We start from the raw sequence: 21,890 nt of genomic DNA, 5'->3' as shown, positions 1-21,890 counted from the left end.
GTAGTAGTATACTGATATATATAAGTGCTTGAAAAAATGACGAGGACGGCATTGTCAAAACGACGAATAATTGCCAAGAATCATGATTTAATTATGTATCGTATTTCAACATCATAATCTGTTAACACCCTAAAATATGGCCTGTCTTTTGTTTAATACACTTGAGAGATGACCCATTTCAAATCAATGATTACTTTACACCTCGATTTGACGGAATGACATATATGTATTTTGCCACTTCAATAATTAGAGAGGGAGTTGTTGATCTCGTCATCTACCATTTCTTCTCTCTTTTCGGACCTGTTATATATCTTGAACACTCATAAAGAGACAAAATAAGGGGTGGTAATATATAATCTTCGCATATTAGAAAAATGAACTATTGTTAATTGTTAGAGCATCCACTACGTGGCGCGTCGGCGTCCCACGTCCCGTCCCGGAGAGACGGGTTCATCGCGCGCCGCGTTGCAGCAACCGTCCCGTGCCGTCTCGTCCCTTGTCCCGTCCCGCGTCCCGTGTCGCCGAGCTACACTCATCCTTATTTCACACACAACTACACATCTATTCTTCTATCATCTCAATTTCCTCTCAAATTTCCTCTCATCACAAGATGTCCGGCGTACATGACCGCCACAATGACTGGGATCGGGCTCGCGGGGAGGCTCAGACACACTTATGGTGGCGTACATGACCGCCACAATGGCGGACACTTCCCGCTTCTCGCACGCCCAATTCGCGGCCTGGTGGAACGGAATTGTGCATATGGCAACACAACTTGGCATTCCGACTCCCCCTCAACCTCGATTCCTCCGGAGGATGATTAGCCGGGGGAGTAGTTTTTTAATTTTCTTTAAATTTGTATTTTAAATTATGTTGTGTGTTTTTTTATGTTGTGTTTTTTTAATAAAGTGTGTTTTTTTTAATAAAGTGAGTTTGTTTTAATTGAATTAGGTTGAAAAAAAAATTAAAAAATTAAATTGAATGAATAGTAATTTAAGGGACGGAATAAGGGACGGAGCGTTGCAGGTTCCGTCTCTTAGTTAAGGGATGGAGGAATAAAGTACAGTGGGGCCCTCAAATAGTAGTTAAGGGATGGAATAAGGGACGGTATAGAGACAGCGTAGTGGATGGCCATATACATCTCTTTGTCCTATTACAAGTATATTCGCATATTAGAAAAATGAACTATTGTTAATTGTTATACTCTCTTTGTCCTATTACAAGTGATGTATTTTTTTCAACCATTATTTTGCGAAGATGATAAAAATACTCCCTCCGCCCTCCAAAGGATATGCACTTTGGGTTCGACACGGATTTTAATGCAAAATTGGTAAAGTAAGAGAGATGTAGAGCTAAAAGGTAAATAAAGTATTGTTAGTGGAGAATAGGTCTCACCTCATTAGAGAGAAAAGCGTTTCTAAAATAAAAAAGTATATATTCTTGTGGGACGGACTAAAAAGGAAAGAATGCATATTTTTGTGGGACAAATGAGTAATTAAAGAGAAGAGAAAATAAAATAAAGAGAAAAAAATATAGAAGAGAGTCGTATATACCTTATTCTCTTATTTTACTTTCTCATCATTCTAACTATTTATTACCATTTTTTAAAAATAACGTCCGAATTAAAACGTCACACTCGTAATGGGACAAAGGGAGTAAATAATATGATATTTAACTATAAGACATTAAATATTTCAGAGATTGAAAAAGAATGGATCTTGCTAATTTTGATCTACATGTTTGAAAGGGTATACTATTTTTAAATCAGAATTTATGTTTATGAATAGAGATGTCTATCTAGTCAACCAAAGGCAACTCGGGTTTGGCCAAATCGTATCAGATTGTATCAGATTATTCGATTATGAATCATTTGGATTATAATTTTTTGGGTTATAAATTGTCTAACCATAATCTTAGCTAAACATTCGGATTTGTTACTAACCCATCAGGCTAATATTCATTTTTTGTACTATATTAGTATTGATAATTTTGTATGTATAATAAGCAAATACACATACAAATTTGGACTCGAAACTAATAGCTTATGGCAATGACGATAATGTAAATTTTCACATCACAATTAATGAAGTTACACCTCTACTAAGGATCATGAATCACGCCCTTCAACTTATTAAATCGGCGATTCGATTGTGTGAATCGTATCCAAGTCTCTCAAGGAGGATATCTATATATCTCGTGTATTAATTGGAAATATATGAGATTGTTCAATAGGTAATTAAAGATCATTATCCATATAGTTGGAGATTAAAATATTGAGTGATGCTAAATGGCCATAATGTGGCCGGTCATAAAGAGTTAATTTAGTCCATTTACATGTATAAAAAAATTAGAATTACCGATATAAACTTATATGTGTGTGAATGGACTTGTGAGTGATACTTATCTTTGAATTCCATTACGTAAAACACATTAATATCACGAATTACTGTATATGTTGAGCAACAAGAAATGACAGTAGTAATAAGTTGAGCAAAAACTACGAAAGAACAACATTAACATGTTGAGGAACATATCATGAACATGATATAAAAGTAAAATCAAGTAGTATTAAACAAAAAATTTTAAAAAAAAATCAATTTTTTTTATTATTTAATTAATTTATGGCAGACCATAACTTGGCCGCATAGCTTTATTCTAAAATATTTTCAGTGCCTGATAAATAATTTGATCCATTGTATGTTAGCGTGGGAGTTTAATTGTGCAAGTTAGATTAAAGAATAATGTGGCGTAGTTGTAATAATAAGTAAATGATGGAAAGTAAGAGAGAGAGTAAGTATGGTGGATGAAAGTGTAAATGCCTGATCCTCAAATTGTGTGCGATGAGGGTTTTGTAGACAAAGGAGAGAGGAGGAGGAGAAGGAGGAGGGCCCCATCACCCACCCTTCCCTCCACCATCATTCCATTTCACCCCCTCTCCTCTCCTCTCCTCTCCTCTCCTCTCCTCATATTACTACTATAAGTTATAACCTCTCTCTCTCCTTCAATTAAACTAGATTAACTAAAAGCTCAAGAAGAAGAAGAAACTGAAATCGGAGGATCAATATCACATTTATACTGATCGATCGAGGATAAAGCTAGGGATGCTTAAATCAGCTGAAGAACTTGGTCAAGGCTGAATCGATTCAGTTTCAAATCACAATTACTAATTTCTAGGTCAAATCGATTGAAAGAGGATAATCAATCGAAGCAATGGATCAACTAGCTCACGGCCGCCCTCTTCCGCCGCCGTTCCACGCCCGAGATCTCCAGCTCCACCACCAGTTCCAGCACGACGACGACCTGAGCGGAAACAACAATCATTCCCTGACCCTAAAGCGCGACCGCGACGAGAGCTACGGCGCCATTAATAACCCCGACACGACGACCTCCGAAGGCAAAGAGGCGGAGCAGGGCGAGGTCTCACGGCGGCCCCGGGGTCGCCCCGCGGGATCCAAGAACAAGCCGAAACCGCCCATCATCATCACCCGCGACAGCGCCAACGCCCTCAGATCCCACGTGATGGAAATCGGCAACGGCTGCGACGTCCACGACAGCATCTCCACCTTCGCCACGCGCCGCCAGAGGGGCGTCTGCATCCTCAGCGGCACCGGCACCGTCACCAACGTCACCCTCCGCCAGCCCGCCGCCCCCACCTCCGTCCTCACCCTCCACGGCCGCTTCGAGATCCTCTCCCTCTCCGGTTCCTTCCTCCCTCCCCCGGCCCCTCCCGCCGCCTCCTCCCTCGCCATCTACCTCGCCGGATCGCAGGGCCAGGTCGTCGGCGGCACCGTCGTCGGCCCCCTCCTCGCCTCCGGCCCCGTCGTCATCATGGCCGCCTCCTTCGGAAACGCCGCCTACGAGCGCCTCCCGCTCGACGAGGAAGACGCGGCGGCGCCTGTTGGGAGCGGAGGAGGGCAGCTGGGATCGCCGCCGGGGATGTCAGGGCAGCAGATGATGAGTGATCCCAACGCCGCGGCGGCGAATCTGTTTCAAGGAAACCCTCAAAATATGCTGCAAATGCCGGCGGCGGAGGCGTATTGGGCGACAGGTCGCCCTCCATTTTGAATTTTGAATAAAAAAAAATAACTCTCTCTCAGTTTGCATTAATCTACTTTCTTTTCTCTTGTTAATTGGTTTCCGGTAAGACTAGCGTTTCTTTTCTTTTTTTTTTCTTTTGAATTCATGGTTGGTTAATTACTTAAGAAGAAGCCTGCAGCTTTAAATTCAGCAAAGGATGTATAAATTCATGAATTCTTTTGTGCTACATTTTCATCTTATCATATCTTGTTCCATTACAATCTCCATCTCCATCTTCTTCTTCCTCATTCTTTTTTCATTTCATTTTATGCTTTGTATAGACTTGCATGAGTTGTTAAGCCACAAAATGAAATCTTCAACTAATTAGCACTACTTCTTCCCTCTCAATCCCATTTTCTTTCTAATTTGTGGCAACTAATATCTTTTTTCAAACTTAGAATCAAATTTGGCTTTTCCCTCTTCTCTTTAAAATATTCATTTTTATTACTAAGTTTAATAGATTTCGTCTAAAATCACTTATCGTCATTAAAGAATATGACCCTCTTGAAGGTATAAAAAATCGTTTAAAATCACTTATCATTTAAGAATATGATCACCATAAATGAGATGAGACGAGAGACGAAGAAAATATTTAAATATGGATGAAATCATGAAACTAATTAAGGCGGCACAACTATTTTCCGTCACCCGATGTTTGAGTTTGAAGAATCTGAGTGCATGTAAATTAAATAAAAGGGGGTTAATTCGGTTGATGTTAATTATGCCTTATGCACTACTACATAGAATACTGAGTAACTTAAAATATTAAGTTGCGACGTGTGTAATTGATTAATATCCATGTAGAGGACATAATTGATGGAAGTGCAAGTGTTAATGAACAGAGAGTTATGGGCTTAACATTGTGGGTTGATGATTTCTAGTTAGACTGCAATAATAATAGTAGGAGTATTCATTTCGAAATAATATTGGTGAGTATTGGGTTACACGTGCAGAGCCCCGGAGAAGCAGATTTCCAAGGCACAAGTAAGTGTTTGTTGCAGTTGCAGGGATTAATGCAGATGCAGATAAAGTTTCCACCACATTTAAACCTCATTCTGGTCAGAAGTGGTACATAGTTGATGAGGTGAGTAATCTGTCTCCACTCTTAAATCAGCAAATTAAGGTTCACTGCACTTAGGCTACTACCCACTCCTCATTTTTTATTTCTTCTTCTGATTAAGCTTGGAGCTACATTTATTTTCTTGCACACACCAAAAACATTCTACTTTAAGAATAACTCTTTTTTAAATTTAGCAAGTATAGGTATGTACTTCAGTTTCCAGGTTTTTAAATACTCCTAATTTATAAAAACATCTCCAACTATTTATAAGAGTACTAAATTCAAACTCATTTTAATTTAACAAATAATAATTTTATTCTAACTATTTATATTAAACTCAAATTTTAATTCCACTACTTTTTTACACACAAAATTTGAAAAAGTCGTTTAAGTTTGTTTTAGTGTGAACCCAAAAAAAGAGCATATTTTACTCAAAAATATGAAATAGGATTGCTTTTGGAGTACTGTTGGGAACAAATTGCATACTCTATTTAGATTTTAGAGTATCATTGAAAATGGTCTAAGCCTAGAATGTGTTAGCACTAAAAAAAGAATAGCCAAGGACATTTTTAATGCAATTAAAGACGTTATTAATTTTGTGTTTCTAACTTTAAAAACGACCTCACTTTTGGTGTCGCAACTAAAATTAGGAGACGCAGATGGAGGCGTCCGGTAAAAATAAAAGATTAAGATAACTAAAGGATGTTTTCTTTGTGTCTTAAATTGCAGTTATTTTTGTTAAAACTTTTCCAACTCAAGTAAAATTGCACATCTATAATTGTATGGAGAGTATTGATTTCACTATATATGGGTCTTTTTGAAGATTAAATTCTACCTCATATTTTAAAGCAAGTAAATTTTCTTAACTTATTATATTTTTCTATTTATTGAATTTATTAGTATATTATTAAACAAAACTAATCAAAAAAAACATTACATATAAATAAGGTTAATATTCAAATTAAACTCAAACCATTTTACTAGTATGTTTGTTGTGTCTAGTTTTAGTGTTTTCCAAAAAGTTGTAAACTTTGATTTTTAATTAAAAAATTAAAACTTTCAGCGTTTTATCATAAAATATCATGCTATATAAATTTAAACGACGAAAACTTTTATGTAGTTGTCATCATGCCTACAACTAGTCTACAAGGATATATACATGCACAATGGCAGCAGCAATTGAGAAGTTCATGATCAGCTCACCTCAGATTTCGGAAACCAGCTTTGCGGGTTTGCTAACCTCTAAATCCCTAATTTTGTTTAAGATTTTAGCTTCTAATTTAACTTATAATTGCATTTTGGTACCAGTGGGTGTACATAATTATGAAAAATTTCTTAAGACAAATAAATGAAAGAAGTTGCAATGATGAAAGGTGAGTTGCGGCATTCAGGAATTCCTTCCCCAACTTGATCGCAGACACGACAGTCACAGATTCATTCAACTCTTGGAATAATTCATTTTGGATGAGAGTCAACAGCAGCAACACATCAAATCAAGCTGACATTTTACTATTCAATTTATGGGTGTTTTTATTAGTTAGTATAAAACAAAATCCCGTGATATTTTTGACTTGGGCAGCAAAACACCATTGGCTCTACAGAAATGATATGTTCTTCATTTGATTATGGTTTAGGTAAGCAGTTCATCACTCAAAAATCAAAATATTCTCCAATTTTAAAAAGACGAGTCTTCTAAATTTGTAAAGTGGAGCAATGGCGGTGATGATCTCAATGGGTCTAGCCTTGTGGATGGCCGGGTTGGTTGCTAGGAAATTCGACAAGAGAAGATACCAGCCTATCGCCGGCACCATATTCGACCAGCTCCTCAACTTCGGGAGGCTGCACTGTGTAAGAAACGTGTAAAATATGGGGAAACTTTTGATGTGGCCAAACCTTTGGCTTTTCATCTTGTGTAACCTCCAATTGGTTTATGTAATGTCTTTATGCCTTGATCTTTCATGTCTCCATCTCTAGCCTATATAAGGCATAGAGTTGTAGAGAGGAAACACACCAACAACAAACATTCTCTCTTCTCTCTAGCTCAAACATTCTAGTGTGCATCTTAGGAGCATTGCATTGCTCGGTTCTCGCCTCCAATTCAAGTTCGCCGGAGCCTACGAGTTTGAGGTGCTTCAACTCGATAGGAGGAAAGTCGTTTCATCTTTGGGGACATTACGCCAATCCGTGAGCACTAGCCGGGGCGTATTTCGTCTTGCGGAGAGAGGGTCACCTCGACTCGACTTGAAGAAGACTATAGTTTGCATCTTGGTCCTTTTTATTGTATTTACTTTGTTTCATTTACCTTCCAGTTTTTGTGTTCTTTGTAATAGCAAGGGTTGCCCGTGTAAAGGCAACAATATTTCCAACAATCGCAAGACGAAATATTGTACTCTTGTTGAAATCATGTCGACCGATGCTGGAGGAAACATGAAATTCAAAGCTGGAATAAAGCAACGAACGGTCGCAATGTCGATGCTCTATGGAGTGGTTAATTCCTTGAGATCTGCTCTCTTGAGAATGATGTTTATCGTTTGTCATTTGACAAGCAAGACCAATTTAGATTTGGTAGTAGTAATTGAGATGCATGGGTTGATGAATATACCATTGCACATTTGGTTCAATATAATTGTGTACTTATTGTTGGAAACAATACTGTACAAATTATTTGAACGTGTTGTTATAAACAACAAAGATCACGAGGTGATCACAGTGGTCTCCGACGTGGACCATGGTAATAATCCAAATGAATGGTTTGTTGATACGGGTGCCACATGTCATGTGTGCTCCGAGAGAAGCGTTTTTTCTACTTACAAATCTGTTGGAGGTAGAAAAGTACGTATGGGAAACCAAACCTCTTCCGAGGTGGTTGGTGTGGGTAATGTGTTCCTAAAATTAGGATCCGGAAAGGTTCTTACCCTCAAGGATGTGCTGCATGTCCCAATCATCCGAAATAATTAGGTGTCAGACTCACTTCTAGTAAATCATGGATTTTCACTAGAATTTGAGTGTGAAAAGGTTATATTGACCAAGTATGAAAAGTTCATAGGTGAAGGTCACCTAGTGAATGGGCTTTTTGAGCTGAATGTTACGGTCATTCACCGTGGAAAAGGATTAAGAAATAAGGAAGATGACACATCCTCTTATTTGCTTGAGTGTTCTGATTTATGGCATAAAAGATTGAGACATGTAAATCTAAATGCTATAAAAAGATTAGTAAATCTTAATTTACTAAAAGTAGACAAGTTTAACTCACAAGAAAAATGTGAAGTCTGTGTTGAAGCAAAAATGACCAAGCTACCATTTCGCTTGGTAGAACGGAGCACAAAACCTCTAGAGTTAATCCATACAGACGTATGTGATTTAAAATTTGTGCAAACTAGAGGTGGTAAAAAGTACTTCATCACATTTATAGATGATTGCACAAGGTATTGTTACCTTTACTTATTAAGAAGTAAAGATGAGGCAATTGAAGCGTTTAAAGACTTCAAAAATGAAGCCGAAAATCAACTTAATTGTCGAATTAAGTGTGTTCGAAGTGATAGAGGTGGTGAGTATGTAGCCCCGTTTGCAGAATTATGTCATGCAAGTGGTATAATTCACCAAACAACGACTTCATATTCTCCCCAGTCAAATGAAGTTGTTGAACGAAAAAATCGAACACTTAAAGAGATGATGAATGCTCTGTTGATTAATTCTGGTTTATCCCAGAACATGTGGGGGGAGGCTGTGTTAACAGCGAATCATATCCTGAATAAAATTCCACTAAAAAATAGGGATGTGACTCCTTATGAGTTGTGGAAAGTGAAGAAACCTTCATATTCATACCTCAAAGTGTGGGGGTGTTTAGCGAAGGTAGAAGTGCCACCTCCGAAACAAGTTGCAATAGGCCCTAAAACAGTCGATTGCATCTTTATTGGCCATGCACTTAATAGTAGTGCCTATCGTTTCCTAGTCTATATGTCAGCTGTGCCTGGCGTGGCTGAAGGAACAACGATTGAGTCAAGGAATGCTATATTCTTTGAGAATGTATACCCTTGCAAGAGGCAAGAGGATCGTTCTAGTGAAAGAATGATGGATGAATCCACTAGTTCTAATCCTCCAAAAAGGACGAGGTCAAGTCCTGAGGATGTTGAACAAAGACGTGGTAAAAGAGTTAAAGTTGCTAAAACATTTGGTCCTGACTTCATAACTTTTATGTTGGATGACGAACCAAAGTCATTGGCGGAAGCTCTGTCTGGCCCAGACGCGGCGTGGTGGCAAGAAGCTATCAACAGTGAAATTGAATCCATCATGAGAAATAACACTTGGGTGTTAGTAGACTTGCCTGAAGGTTGTAAGCCTTTAGGGTGCAAGTGGATTCTGAAAAGGAAATATAAGCCCGATGGTACTATAGATAAGTACAAAGCTCGCCTAGTTGTCCAAGGCTTTAAGCAGAAAGAAGGGTATGACTTTTTTTATACCTATTCACCTGTTACGAGAATCACTTCCATTCGGGTGCTTCTAGCGATTGCTGCTTTGCACAATCTTGAGATTCACCAAATGGATGTGAAAACTGCGTTTCTGAATGGTGATCTGGAAGAAGAAATATATATGAAACATCCGAAGGGTTTGTTGTGCCTGGGCAAAAGCGTAAAGTATGCAAACTGGTAAAGTCACTATATGGGTTGAAGCAAGCACCATTACAATGGCATTTGAAATTTGACAACGTGATGTTGACAAATGGATTCACTATCAATGAGTGTTATAAGTGTGTTTACATTAAGAACACAGATAACGGGTTTGTTATTGTGTGTCTGTATGTTGATGATATGTTGATAATGGGCAGCAATAGTGTCATTATTAACGAGACAAAAAATATGTTGAAAAGAAATTTCGTTATGAAAGATATGGGTCTAGCTGATGTGATTCTCAGAATCAAAATATTGAGGACTAATGAGGGAATTGCCTTAACGCAATCTCATTATGTTGAGAAAATGCTTAAGAAATTCAACTCGTTTGATTGTAAGCCAGTAAAGACTCCTTTGGAGCTCAATGTCCATCTGAGCAAGAATATGGGTGATTCTGTTGCTCAAGAAGAGTATGCAAAGGTCATAGGAAGTTTGATGTTTATCACAAACTGTACTTGACCTGATCTTGCTTGTCCTGTAAACAAGTTGAGCCGATTTACGAGTAACCCGAGTAAGGAACATTGGAAAGCTCTGTGTAGAGTTTTGAGATACTTGAAGTATACTATTAACTTTGGGTTGCATTACACAAGATACCTCCAAGTACTTGAAGGGTACTATGATGCAAATTGGATCTCTGATTCAAAAGACTCATTTTCGACAAGTGGGTATGTGTTCACTGTGGGGGGGTGGTGTTGTTTCGTGGAAATCAACGAAACAGACGTGTATTGCTCGTTCCACCATGGAATCTGAGTTTATCGCATTGGATAAAGCAGGGGAAGAAGCCGAGTGGCTCAGAAATTTCCTAAAATGTATTCCATGTTGGAAGAAGCCAGTGCCCGCAGTATTGATACACTGTGATAGCAAAACAGCTATAGGTAGAGCACAAAGTGGCTTTTATAATGGTAAGTCTCGACATATTTATCGGCGACATAATACCGTAAGGCAGTTGATCACAAGTGGCATTATCTCAGTTGACTATGTAAAGTCAGTGGATAACTTAGCGGATCCGTTAACAAAAGGTTTAAACCGTGATCAAATGCATAAATTGCTAAAAGGAATAGGACTGAAAACCACGTCTTAAGAGATGAGTATAGTGGTAACCCAATCATACGATTGGAGATCCCATGGGATTGGTTCAATGGGAAAACGAAGCTATACAAATCTAGTTGTAACACTCACAAGATTTTAATATTCGCCCATTCTTTAGAAAGCATTGAGTGTTGTAACCTGCACGTGGTAATAGGTTAAGTCTTTTGACTTTTAATGATTCTTGAAATCTCAAGGAGATGCAGTATGACAGGATACTCATGAAAGAATCACCTATGTAAGTGAGAAGTGAGGCCGCTTCAGGTGTGTGAGTCACTTATGAATTCTAAAGAGGTGTTCCATGGCCGAAACGAACACAAACGTGAGAACTGATGGAGTTGAGACAATATTGTGTTGATGCTATTGACTAGGCATACACCAAGGAGGAATAGTTCAAGGCATCGCGTCCACTAGCCCGCCGGTATGTCCGATAGTGTTGACTATGGAAGGTTCAAAACCACAAGTTACCTCTCCAAATACAGTATCGTTTCTTGAGAACTGAGCAATAGAGTCTGCATGCATTCATACACGTCTTGTGTTGGTTTGAGTTTGCGGTGCTCTAACCAATGTGGGGGGTTTGTAAGAAACGTGTAAAATATGGGGAAACTTTTGATGTGGCCAAACCTTTGGCTTTTCATCTTGTGTAACCTTCAATTGGTTTATGTAATGTCTTTATGCCTTGATCTTTCATGTCTCCATCTCTAGCCTATATAAGGCATAGAGTTGTAGAGAGGAAACACGCCAACAACAAACATTCTCTCTTCTCTCTAGCTCAAACATTCTAGTGTGCATCTTAGGAGCATTGCATTGCTCGGTTCTCGCCTCCAATTCAAGTTCGCCGGAGCCTACAAGTTTGAGGTGCTTCAACTCGATAGGAGGAAAGTCGTTTCATCTTTGGGGACATTACGCCAATCCGTGAGCACTAGCCGGGGCGTATTTCGTCTTGCGGAGAGAGGGTCACCTCTACTCGACTTGAAGAATACTATAGTTTGCATCTTGGTCCTTTTTATTGTATTTACTTTGTTTCATTTACCTTCCACTTTTTGTGTTCTTTGTAATAGCAAGGGTTGCCCGTGTAAAGACTAAAGACTGCAATATTTCCAACACACTGCACGACTACATGACCGATCTCGCCGCCCACTACAAGACCTACCGACTCCTCGCCCCTTTGCGAAGCTAGGTTTACACCTCTGATCCGCCCAACGTCGTATACTTAAAACCAACTTCCTAAACTATGCCAAGGTAACCTACTTTTTTTCCGTCAAATAAACAGAAATTTAAAGGCCGTATCGAGACAGTACTTTAATTTTTAAAATCTAGCAAAGTATATACATTACATGCAGGGGTGGCACAACCACAGCATTCTAAAGGATTTATTAGGCGATGGGATTTTCACAGTTGATGGAGAGAAATGGAGGGACCAGAGAAAAGTTTCTAGCCATTAATTCTCTGCCAGGGTTCTCAAGGATGTGAGCGCCGTTGTTTTCAAGGAAAATGCCGTCCAGCTCGCCAACGTCTTATTGGAATCTGCAGATTCCGATCTCCCTATCGATATCCAAGTCAGCATCCTCACCCACACAAAATCATCAGTTTCACTTTCTAATGGTGTTTCTGTGTGTGCAAGGCCTTTTCATGAGATCCACTCTCGACTCGATATTCAAAGTTGTGTTTGGATCCGACCTTGACAGCACGTCTGGCTTGAACGAGGAAGGCGCGAGATTCAGCTGCGCTTTTGATGCTGCAAGCGAGATCACTGCGTGGAGATACGTTGATTTGCTGCGGAGGATCAAGAGGGCTCTCAAACTTGGCTTGGAGGCGAGATTGAAGGAGAATGTTAGAGTTGTTGATGAGTTTGTGTATAAGCTGATCAACACAAAGATTGCTCATTCTGAACATCATGGTGTATGAAAAATTTTTCCTTTTCAGTTTGGATATTATTATGAATTTGTGTTTTGAAAAGCTGAGTGTTGTGCTTCATGTTAGAAACAAGACATCTTGTCAAGATTCCTCAGCTTGTCGGAGGCAGATCCTAAGTACTTGAGAGATGTGGTGCTCAACTTTGTAATGACTGGCAAAGACACTACAGCAACAACTCTGTCATGGTTCTTCTACATGTTGTGCAAGCACCCTCTATCACAGGAGAAGGCAGCCGAGGAGGTTAAACGAGTTGCAGCTGTGACGGGTAGCATCTCCGAGTTCGCAACCAGTTTGAGTGAAGGCTCTCTCGAACAAATGCACTACCTTCACGCTGCACTGTCCTAGACACTCAGGCTCTACCCTCCGGTTCCTGTGGTAAGACTACCAGTACTGTGATGTCTCGAGTTACTGTAACTGTATGTTATTGTGTGACTTGCAGAACCCAAAAATGTACTTGTCCGACGACACGTTGCCTGATGGTTTCCATGTGAGGAAAGGCGATGTGGTGGCTTCCCAACCATATGCGATGGGGAGAATGACAGCCATATGGGGTGATTATGCAGGAGAGTTCAGACCAGAGAGGTGGCTCAATGATGGCGGCTGCTTTCGACCTGAGAACCCTTTCAAGTTCACTGCTTTCCAGGTTAGTGCTAAGTAGTAAGTGTAATGAATACTAATAATTAGAGTGCAGAGTAATTCATTTCTGTAAAACGGCAACAGGCTGGGCCAAGAATCTGTTTGGGGAAGGAATTTGCCTACAGGCAGATGAAGAAACTCTCAGCTGTTGTGCTCAGATTCTTCGCCTTGAGATTGAGTGACAAGACCAAAGCAGTCAACTATAGGACCATGATCAATCTCCACATCGATGTGGGCTCCTTCGCGTCCTTCCTAGGGAGGATACTCAGTCTACTGAATCAATCGTGGACCATGGTCTCACACACTGATCCGAGAATTAGAGAAAACATGGAATGTAATAACCTCTCAAGTATCATGATCATGTCAATTACTGAATAATTTAAAATATAGTGATAAATAAAAAGCTTCTGATTTAAACTATAGTGAAGATAATAGAATTGCTCTTACATCAACTCTCCGACTAGCTCTCATCACAGGTACAGGATATCTAAAGTTATAGGTCATACAGAAATCATGGAAAATGACACTCTTCCTACACTTCCATGATTTCCATCTTCCAGTATAGATATTGACTGTATTGTGATTAAGGAGAAGGTCAAGTAATCCTGTGCCTGTTTGCTGAGCAGTTAAAAGAAACTTGTTGTAGTCACAGGTGCAGAAAGCTTAACCCCTGGCCTTGATTCCCATCCTTTACGTTTTCTGTAGGCTTCGACTGCCTGTAAGCGAAGTCTTTCTTGTGAAGCATCATGGAATCCAGTTGCCTTGGACAACTTCATTACAAATAAATAATTGGTTAGTCCAACATACTGGGCTTGCTCACATCTCCAATTAATTTAATCTCGTGATAAACAATAAGTTGAAAACCTTGGGAACAGCAGTTAACTTCGGAGGTGCCTGAACGATATCCCCAAACTTAATCTCTTCACGGCCGCGAAAGTCCATGTCATCTTCTGTCTGGGCCTTCTGTTGTTTCTTCTTTTTTGCTTCCAACAGCCTACAGATGTTAACAAAATTACACATCATCTCCAGTTGAGTCTGAATAGACAATCCTCAGCATAGAATCATTTATTGGCTGTTTTCTGGTTGAGTCTGAATAGACAATCCTCAGCATAGAATCCTCAGAATAGACACATTCATTTCATACTTTTTGAATAGACAATCCTCAGCATAGAATCATTGATAAAGCAATTGCCATTTTCTGGTGCATATAGACAGAGTCACATGGAACTTGTGCACCTTTCAATAAGGTATGTGTAGAGACAGTAATTGGAGAGCTTACTTCTTTTTGCGCTCTTTTCTCCGCGAACCAGTAGCTGGTGTATCCAATGCCTTAAACCGGAGGTCATCAGCTACTTTACTTTTCCTCTTCTTTTTCTTCTTCTCGTTCTTGCTCATTTCAGGGTCTTCATCTCGTTGCCCCTTTTGTTGTTCCATCAAATCCTTACCATCTCTTTTTCTTTTCATCCCTGCAGTACTAGATTCCGTTCCTTCTGCCGAACGAGCTGCCTAGAAAAAATGGCACAAAAATTTTCAACAAAACCCATAAACAGCCTTTACACAGTCAGCCATCAAAGTTTTTCATTAGAATTTTCTGATAGCTGATTCACTAATCCACTAATTCAGTATCAAACATTGGAGGGACAGACAATAGTACATCGGCTGACTTTGATATATCCAATAAACTATGTACAGACCCTGAATCGGCACATAAGATTAACTGGGTAAATCAGTCATAAGAACTCTTGCCAGACTTTGTACCCAGCAAAGACTGAGCTAATGATGCTTCTGAAGATTATTCCTGGATGAAGACTTATTCAACCAATATGAATCATCATCCAATTAAATTCAAGAAAAATCAATTATCAAGTAGTTTCAACCAAAAAAGAAACCACACGCAACCAAATTCCATTTTTAGATTCAAAATAGGATTTGCTCATAGCATGAAAACAATTGTATACACAAATACAACAATGTTGAAGCCAATGGAGCTCGATCAGAACAAATAGAGATTCTCGTTCTCCCACTCTATTGTTCCAAGTAATCAAAACCCTCTGAAACACCCTCCAATCCAACTTGAGAAAGTAAAAAATTTCATAATTGGTTTCTACCAACATCATAATTTGTCTATAGCACAACAACCAGCAGTGCAATAGTCCCCATTGACGCAAGAACATAACAACCAGAAGATTCGAAAGAGACTGAGCAAAACACTGAAATTAACAAGACTACAATATATACTTCACATCTTCAAATGGCTCGTTTAATTCTCAAATAGGACAAGCAAGGAACAAACACTATCATTACCTTATCAGCTCCATCTCCTATCTTTTTCTTCCCAAAATTCAGTGGTTCCTTTGCAGATCCTGGTAACAGCATTTAAAAACTTGATAGTGTGAGTTCCCAAACACACACAGCCAATAAATAATAATACTACAATGAAAAACAATCCGAGCAAGCATCCAATCTAAACATGAAACACAAACAAGTTACACAGGTAAAATTATCAATCTAATTACAATTTCAGAAACAATATATGTGGATAAATCTCATAATCCAAAAGGAAGAGAAAAACCTGCAAAGGACATCAATTTGCGAAGTTTTGACGGGAGAGCATCAATGGAGGAAGCAACAGGTGGCGGCGGTAGCCGGGTGCTGTTGCCACCGTCATGAGCAGCTCTGTAGTTCTTCTCTCTCCTTCTTATCGCCTTTCCCCCCATTACTTTCACCTGCTATTGCATCTCTTCAACTCAGAGTGAGAGAGTTTTATTAATTTTTCAAAAACCCTAATACTACAAGGGAAGCCCGGACCCGGAACCATCTATACCGACCCGAAACGACCCGAACCGACCCAGTATATTTTATGAAGCCATATTACCTGTCAGCGAGTTCGCACACGTCTCTTGACTTTAACATTTTTCAAAAAAATACACACAATTAAATCTCTGGTTTTCGAGATTTGGAAAGCAATCAGCATTCATCCGAACAGCCCTCACTGATGGCAGCGACCAAACTCCGGCTGATTGTGGCAGCTCTGCTAGTCATCGCAGCTGCGGCGGCGGACGCTTACACCAACCATACGGTAGGCGGCGACGCCGGCTGGTTCTTCGACTCCACCACCAATAAGACTTCCGCTGACTACAGTGCTTGGGCTGCTAATGCGACATTCAATCTCGGAGACTATCTCAGTAAGTGCTCAATGCTGATTAAGTTTGAAGTTTCAGCTGAATTCATAGTTAATCTAGGATTTGATTTTTTTTTATGCTTGGTTTCGTTACTTTCTGGAATTTTGATCTTGTTAGGTAGATTGTAGTTTCGAGATTTTGAATTGCTTAAGACGATTCAGTTGTGGATGATTTTTGGATTTTATTTTCTTGTTAATTATTGATTGCATATAGTACAGATTTTATGCTGAATTGGATTACTTTGATTGCCAGAATGTGTATATCGATGATTTATGGAGTATATATATGCATTGCATAAGCCAATGGTATTTCCCCCTTAATTTTCTAGTAGATCTACCTTAAACAATAGGGCAAAGGAAATCCATTCAATTTGAGAGGCAACAAATTGAACTGCTTGTTTGAAAATAGCAGCTTATAATGAGATATGCAAGTAGGAAAACTTAAGTGGTCATATACATGCTTCAAGATTTGAGGTTTATTCCTTTTGCCTGATTATCTGTTTTCTTCTGCAGTTTTCAACACAAACACAAACCAAACTGTGATCCAAACCTACAACAGGACGACGTACAGTAGCTGCATCATCGATGATGCTTTAGACAGCGATACGTTTCAGTATGATGGTGGCAGAAACGAGTTTGGAAGCGCCATGACCATAAGCGTGGCACTGACCATCGAGGGGACTCAATACTACTTCTCGGATGCTAATGATGGGGAGCAATGCCAACAAGGGATGGCCTTCGAGATCAAGGTGGAACACGGGCTGGGGCTCCCACCAAGCCTCAACCAACCTCCTCCTCCGGCCTATGTTCCGCCACCCGGCCCAGCGAACGACGAGGGGCAGTCTCCACCTGCTGCGATTGCGAGCACTCCTCCTTCCTCCAATCATGCCATCATACTGGTGCTAGCTTCTCTGTTTCTCTGCTTCTTGGTTTGATCTCCTTGCTGGGATGCTGATGGTATAGAGATTCAAGATTATTTTCTTATTTTAGGGTCTCTTAATGAATCTTGTTTTTGTTTTTTGAATACACACAGCATAAGAGAGGAATACCATCAACTTATTTTGTGTTTTCCTATATTTTTCCCATTGCTTTTTTATTTTCTTTTCCTTGAGATCTAAAACATTGTAACTATTTGAAAATTTGTGTTTGGTGCCTCATTGATGGAGAATGATGTAGCTAGACGTGAATAAAATAATGTTCTTATACAAGTTGAAAACAGAAAAAGCAAACCCCAATCCCCTCCTCTGGTATTTATTTTTATTATATGAATTTTGACATTACTTTTATTACTTTCCTTTTAATAGGTGAATGTATGTCTAGTTTGAAGTATCTTAGCTTAGCTTATGAATTTTCATGGATCAAGACTTTCAGAGGAGAGAGGAACCATGTTATGATATGATATGATTTATATCTTGTGGGAGGAGGGGCTTTGTGAAAGAGAATCTTGTAATTATCCAGTTAATAACAATTGTTATGCTTTGATTCATAATATCATGAATTGACCAAGGAAGACAAGTTGAGTGCCCTTGAACCTTGAAGAAGAGAAGAGAAGAGAATGTTAGAAGAAAGACATATACTGAGAGAAGAAGGGGGGGTGCAGTTGATGAAACGGCCTCTCGGCGCTGGAGCTGGGTATATCGGGAGTGGCTTCGGAGCTGTTGGCAGCGAGCGGTCTGCACAAAGCTGGGAAATTCACCGGTGTAAACAAAAAGAGCGGAGCCACCGTGCCGGTCAACTCCATCTAAGAAAATGGAGGTACGAAACATATGTAATTATTATTATTATTATTATTATTATTATTAATTAATTAATTAAACTAGTTATCATTTTAATATGACTCATAACTCATAAGTGAATCATCACGACCTATAATATCTTAACGAATCATGATATAACTTTAGGGGAACATGAATGTTGTCGTATATAATAATTAGACGCTCGAAAGTTTATCGGCTTTTAATTGTACGATGATAAGAATTACACACTGTGTGAAAAATTTATGTACCTTTCTTATCATTGGGTTAAAGACTATATTTCAGTTCACGTATGGACTTAAATATCTAGAAGTCATTTTTTTAATAGTAGTATGATATTTGGTATCCACGTCACTATATCATGAAAACCTATTAACTAATTTAGCCACACCATTTGTTGCTTATATTAATACATGGAGAGAAGACCACGCAAGGTTCCATCCCAAAATTAAATTAATAATTAAAGCATATAACGAAATTAGCCACACCATTTATTGAATTATAGTACTATTTAACACAAGGAGAAACGACCAATCAAATCTGTGAAGTTTCATCCAAAAAATTAATTAATTATAAAAAAATAACTCATTAAATATTTAAAGATAAATAAAATTAAAATAGTAAAAATCACTAAATGATAAGTGTGATTAAATGGGATCTTAAACGTGGTCATATAAGACACCATAAGCAGGATGGCGCTGTTTTATCGCCACCAAAATCTATGATACGCCATGTCACTAAAATATCCACGTACGATGAATTCGGTTGCTAAATCATTAGGGCATCCACAATGGAACGGATGTCTCGGCGGACATCCCGACGGACTTTCCAAAAACACCTCATGCCACGTTATAAGGACATCTCACTGCACTGCCACGTCATAAGGACATCCCACTACACAATGGCGGACATCCACAAAAAACAATAAAAAAAATCAGGACGTCCGCCGGGATGCCCGTCGTGTCAACGCAATGGCGGACGTCCCGACAGACGTCCCGGAAAGCCGCGGAACTCCGGTGTCCACAGCGGACGTCCGTATCCGTATGCATGCTGCCTAATGGCGGACGTCCGGCATGCCGATCCGACATCCGTCGGGACATCCGCCATTGTGGATGCTCTTAAGTTTTTGTTAAAAATCTATGGGATGTCATGATAATTGCAGGATTTTAAAATTTGTGATTTATTTTTCAAATTTTGAAACTTGTGAGGTTAATCAGAATTTAATCATTCCTTCATGATTAATTTAACAATTTTTTTCGTTTATTTATCTCGTTTTACATCATATATTTACAAGAGATTGCTCTAAATATCTCAATCACGACAAACTTTCTCACATGTTCAAGTTTCTATCTATTTTACAACGTATTTTTTTTATTTTTCGTTGATTAAAGTTAGATAATCAATAGATCAGAACTTTATCAACCATAAGCATAATTGAAATTACGAATCAATGGGATATGGCATGTGCGATATGTGCTGAGAGCAGCTCCATTAGTCTTATCTACCCACCACGTTGTAGTTTGATTGGTTTACTACTACATTTATTAGAGCATCCACAATAGCGGCGAGCGCACCGGCTCGCCGATTTTTGGCGCTCGCCGGTCCGCTCGCCGAACTATTGCAACCGGCGAGCGCCAAATCGGCGAGAATTTCGGCGAGCGCACGCCGATTCCCGAGCGCTCGCCGATCGGCTGGCCGCTATTGCAGGCTTCCGATCGGCGAGCGGAAATTTTAATTTTTTTTATTTAATGTTTTTTTTTATGAAACTCATTCTTGGTTGTTTCTCTTTTATAGAGACATCCGTGAATGTTTTATCTTCCACTTTCGATGTGAGACAAACTCATTGTTGGTTGTTTCTCTTTTATAGATACATCCTTGAATGTTTTATGTTCCACTTTCGATGTGGGACAAACTCATTAATGAGGATGTTGTAATGTTATTTTAATTTTAATGAAGTGTGTTTTTTTAATGTACTTTTTTTAATTTAACTAATATTATTGAATTTTCCCGTATCTGTGTCGTAAATTTAATTCTGTATTTTGTGTGATTATCAATTATTTGTTTTATATAATTTTGAGTGATGTGGCTAGGCTATTGTTAGGCTATTGTTGAGCTATTTGCTTGTCCCGATGATGTGGCAGGAGGAGTTTGTGGCTGGGCTATGACTGGGCTATTCTTATTGTGGATGCCCTTAGCGCAAATGATTGCAGGGTTGAATAAAGTATTTAACAGGAAAGTACATGAACTTATTAAATGCTAAAAAATTCGAAATCAACTGAAATTACATTATTCCCGGCCTCATATTGTAAGGATTTGTTTTTTTCTATTATAAATTTAAAGGCTGCGTCACGGAGGATTCGAACTCGAGACTATATTATTAGGATTCTAGCAAACAAGAACATTGTCAAAAGGAAACAATTGAAATGAGAAATAAATTGAGAAGATGATGATGATCATGTCCACTAAATATCCAAATAAAAAAAAAAAAGAAATCTTAAACTTAAAAGCAAATTAGCAGGAAGAATCTTGGTCAATATGTCAATCGCACTTTCTGGTGCACATAGACTTTATTTGATTAAATGTTGTACTATAATTTAGTACACTTTGGACCGTATTTCTGTTAATTAATAATTTGATCATTCTCTTGAATTTTGTTGATAAAAAAGGCTTAAAAGGGATGAAGAATATAGATTACAAAATTTGGAGTTGGAACCACGAGCTTCATGTGTTGGAAATTAGACCGGAGCAAAAACGAAATGGAACAACAAGAACACGAGGATATACGTGGTTCGGCGTAAGCCTACGTCCACGGGAGAATCACAGATCGATTTACTTCAATCACGATCAAGAACTACAATCATACAACAAGATCACATACTCAAGAACAAGCTACTCTCTCTTCGCATATGAACTCACATCACACCGAAGACTATACAAGCTAATTCCTCACAAAGATAGTGTGTATCTCTCACTCTAGCTATTGATTGTTGTTATGATCTCTCAGCTGATTTCTCTCTCTCGTTTCTTCTCAAATGAACTCCTTGGATTGCAGCAATATTTATAGGGATTGTATCATGCAGTTGAAACTGCCATGAATGTGTAATAGCTTTAATAGCCGTTGCATAACAGAGTTTTGAACTCAAACTTCTTGATCATGTGTCGCACACTCCACGCTCGGTTCCGATGCACCCTCACTCGTTGTTATCATCACAAAACTCCTAACAATCCTCCACCTTTTGAGATGATACAACACTTCTTTCGATCATCTTGAACTTTGTCGATCTCATGTCCGAGTAGCGCCAATCTTGACTATTCTTGTCAGCATCCTGACCCCTAGAATCATCCCCAGATCCTCCTCCATCACTTCCTTGATCAGCCACAACGCCTCCACCGGACGATCGCCTCCACCGGACGATAAAACCTCCACCTAATCTGAATCTTCCCTGTTCAGAATTGGAGTTGCTGATCCCTGGAGATATCACACATCTCTCATAAGTGATAACCGAATTTCT

General features: G+C 39.0%; 3 protein-coding genes and 1 pseudogene across 4 annotated transcripts; 3 read left to right on the top strand and 1 right to left on the bottom strand.

The window, feature by feature from the left end:
• The first annotated feature begins 1,779 nt into the window (after positions 1–1,779).
• LOC121779456 lies at positions 1,780–13,821 on the top strand (annotated as a pseudogene).
• Positions 2,860–7,013, top strand: LOC121792570 (AT-hook motif nuclear-localized protein 24-like). Of its 2 annotated transcripts, XR_006048900.1 has the most exons (4): positions 2,860–4,048; positions 5,031–5,161; positions 6,258–6,367; positions 6,446–7,013. XR_006048900.1 is itself a non-coding variant. In XM_042190565.1 (1 exon), exon 1 carries the CDS (start codon positions 3,211–3,213, stop codon positions 4,063–4,065), a length of 855 nt encoding a protein of 284 aa, XP_042046499.1. In that variant the 5' UTR covers positions 2,861–3,210; the 3' UTR covers positions 4,066–4,251. The 2 variants fall into 2 exon arrangements, 1 of the variants encoding a protein (XP_042046499.1); XM_042190565.1 differs by lacking the exons at positions 5,031–5,161; positions 6,258–6,367; positions 6,446–7,013 and having other exon boundaries at positions 2,861–4,251.
• Positions 13,822–13,830: 9 nt separating the features above from the next.
• Positions 13,831–16,210, bottom strand: LOC121792571 (coiled-coil domain-containing protein 137-like). Its single transcript, XM_042190566.1, has 5 exons — positions 16,016–16,210; positions 15,748–15,806; positions 14,723–14,949; positions 14,308–14,437; positions 13,831–14,213 (listed from the first exon to the last, which is right to left on the bottom strand). Exons 1-5 carry the CDS (start codon positions 16,158–16,160, stop codon positions 14,070–14,072), a joined length of 705 nt encoding a protein of 234 aa, XP_042046500.1. The 5' UTR covers positions 16,161–16,210; the 3' UTR covers positions 13,831–14,069.
• Positions 16,211–16,316: 106 nt separating this feature from the next.
• On the top strand, positions 16,317–17,832 carry LOC121792572 (mavicyanin-like). Its single transcript, XM_042190567.1, has 2 exons — positions 16,317–16,628; positions 17,138–17,832. The coding sequence occupies exons 1-2, from the start codon at positions 16,439–16,441 to the stop codon at positions 17,557–17,559; spliced, it is 612 nt and encodes a 203-aa protein (XP_042046501.1). The 5' UTR covers positions 16,317–16,438; the 3' UTR covers positions 17,560–17,832.
• Positions 17,833–21,890: the final 4,058 nt, after the last annotated feature.

The sequence above is a fragment of the Salvia splendens genome, chromosome 2 (genome assembly GCF_004379255.2).
Source record: "Salvia splendens isolate huo1 chromosome 2, SspV2, whole genome shotgun sequence".
In the NCBI taxonomy this organism is placed as follows: domain Eukaryota; kingdom Viridiplantae; phylum Streptophyta; class Magnoliopsida; order Lamiales; family Lamiaceae; genus Salvia; species Salvia splendens.
Note: the sequence above shows the minus strand (reverse complement) of the source record. Positions and strands in the feature narration are given on the sequence as shown.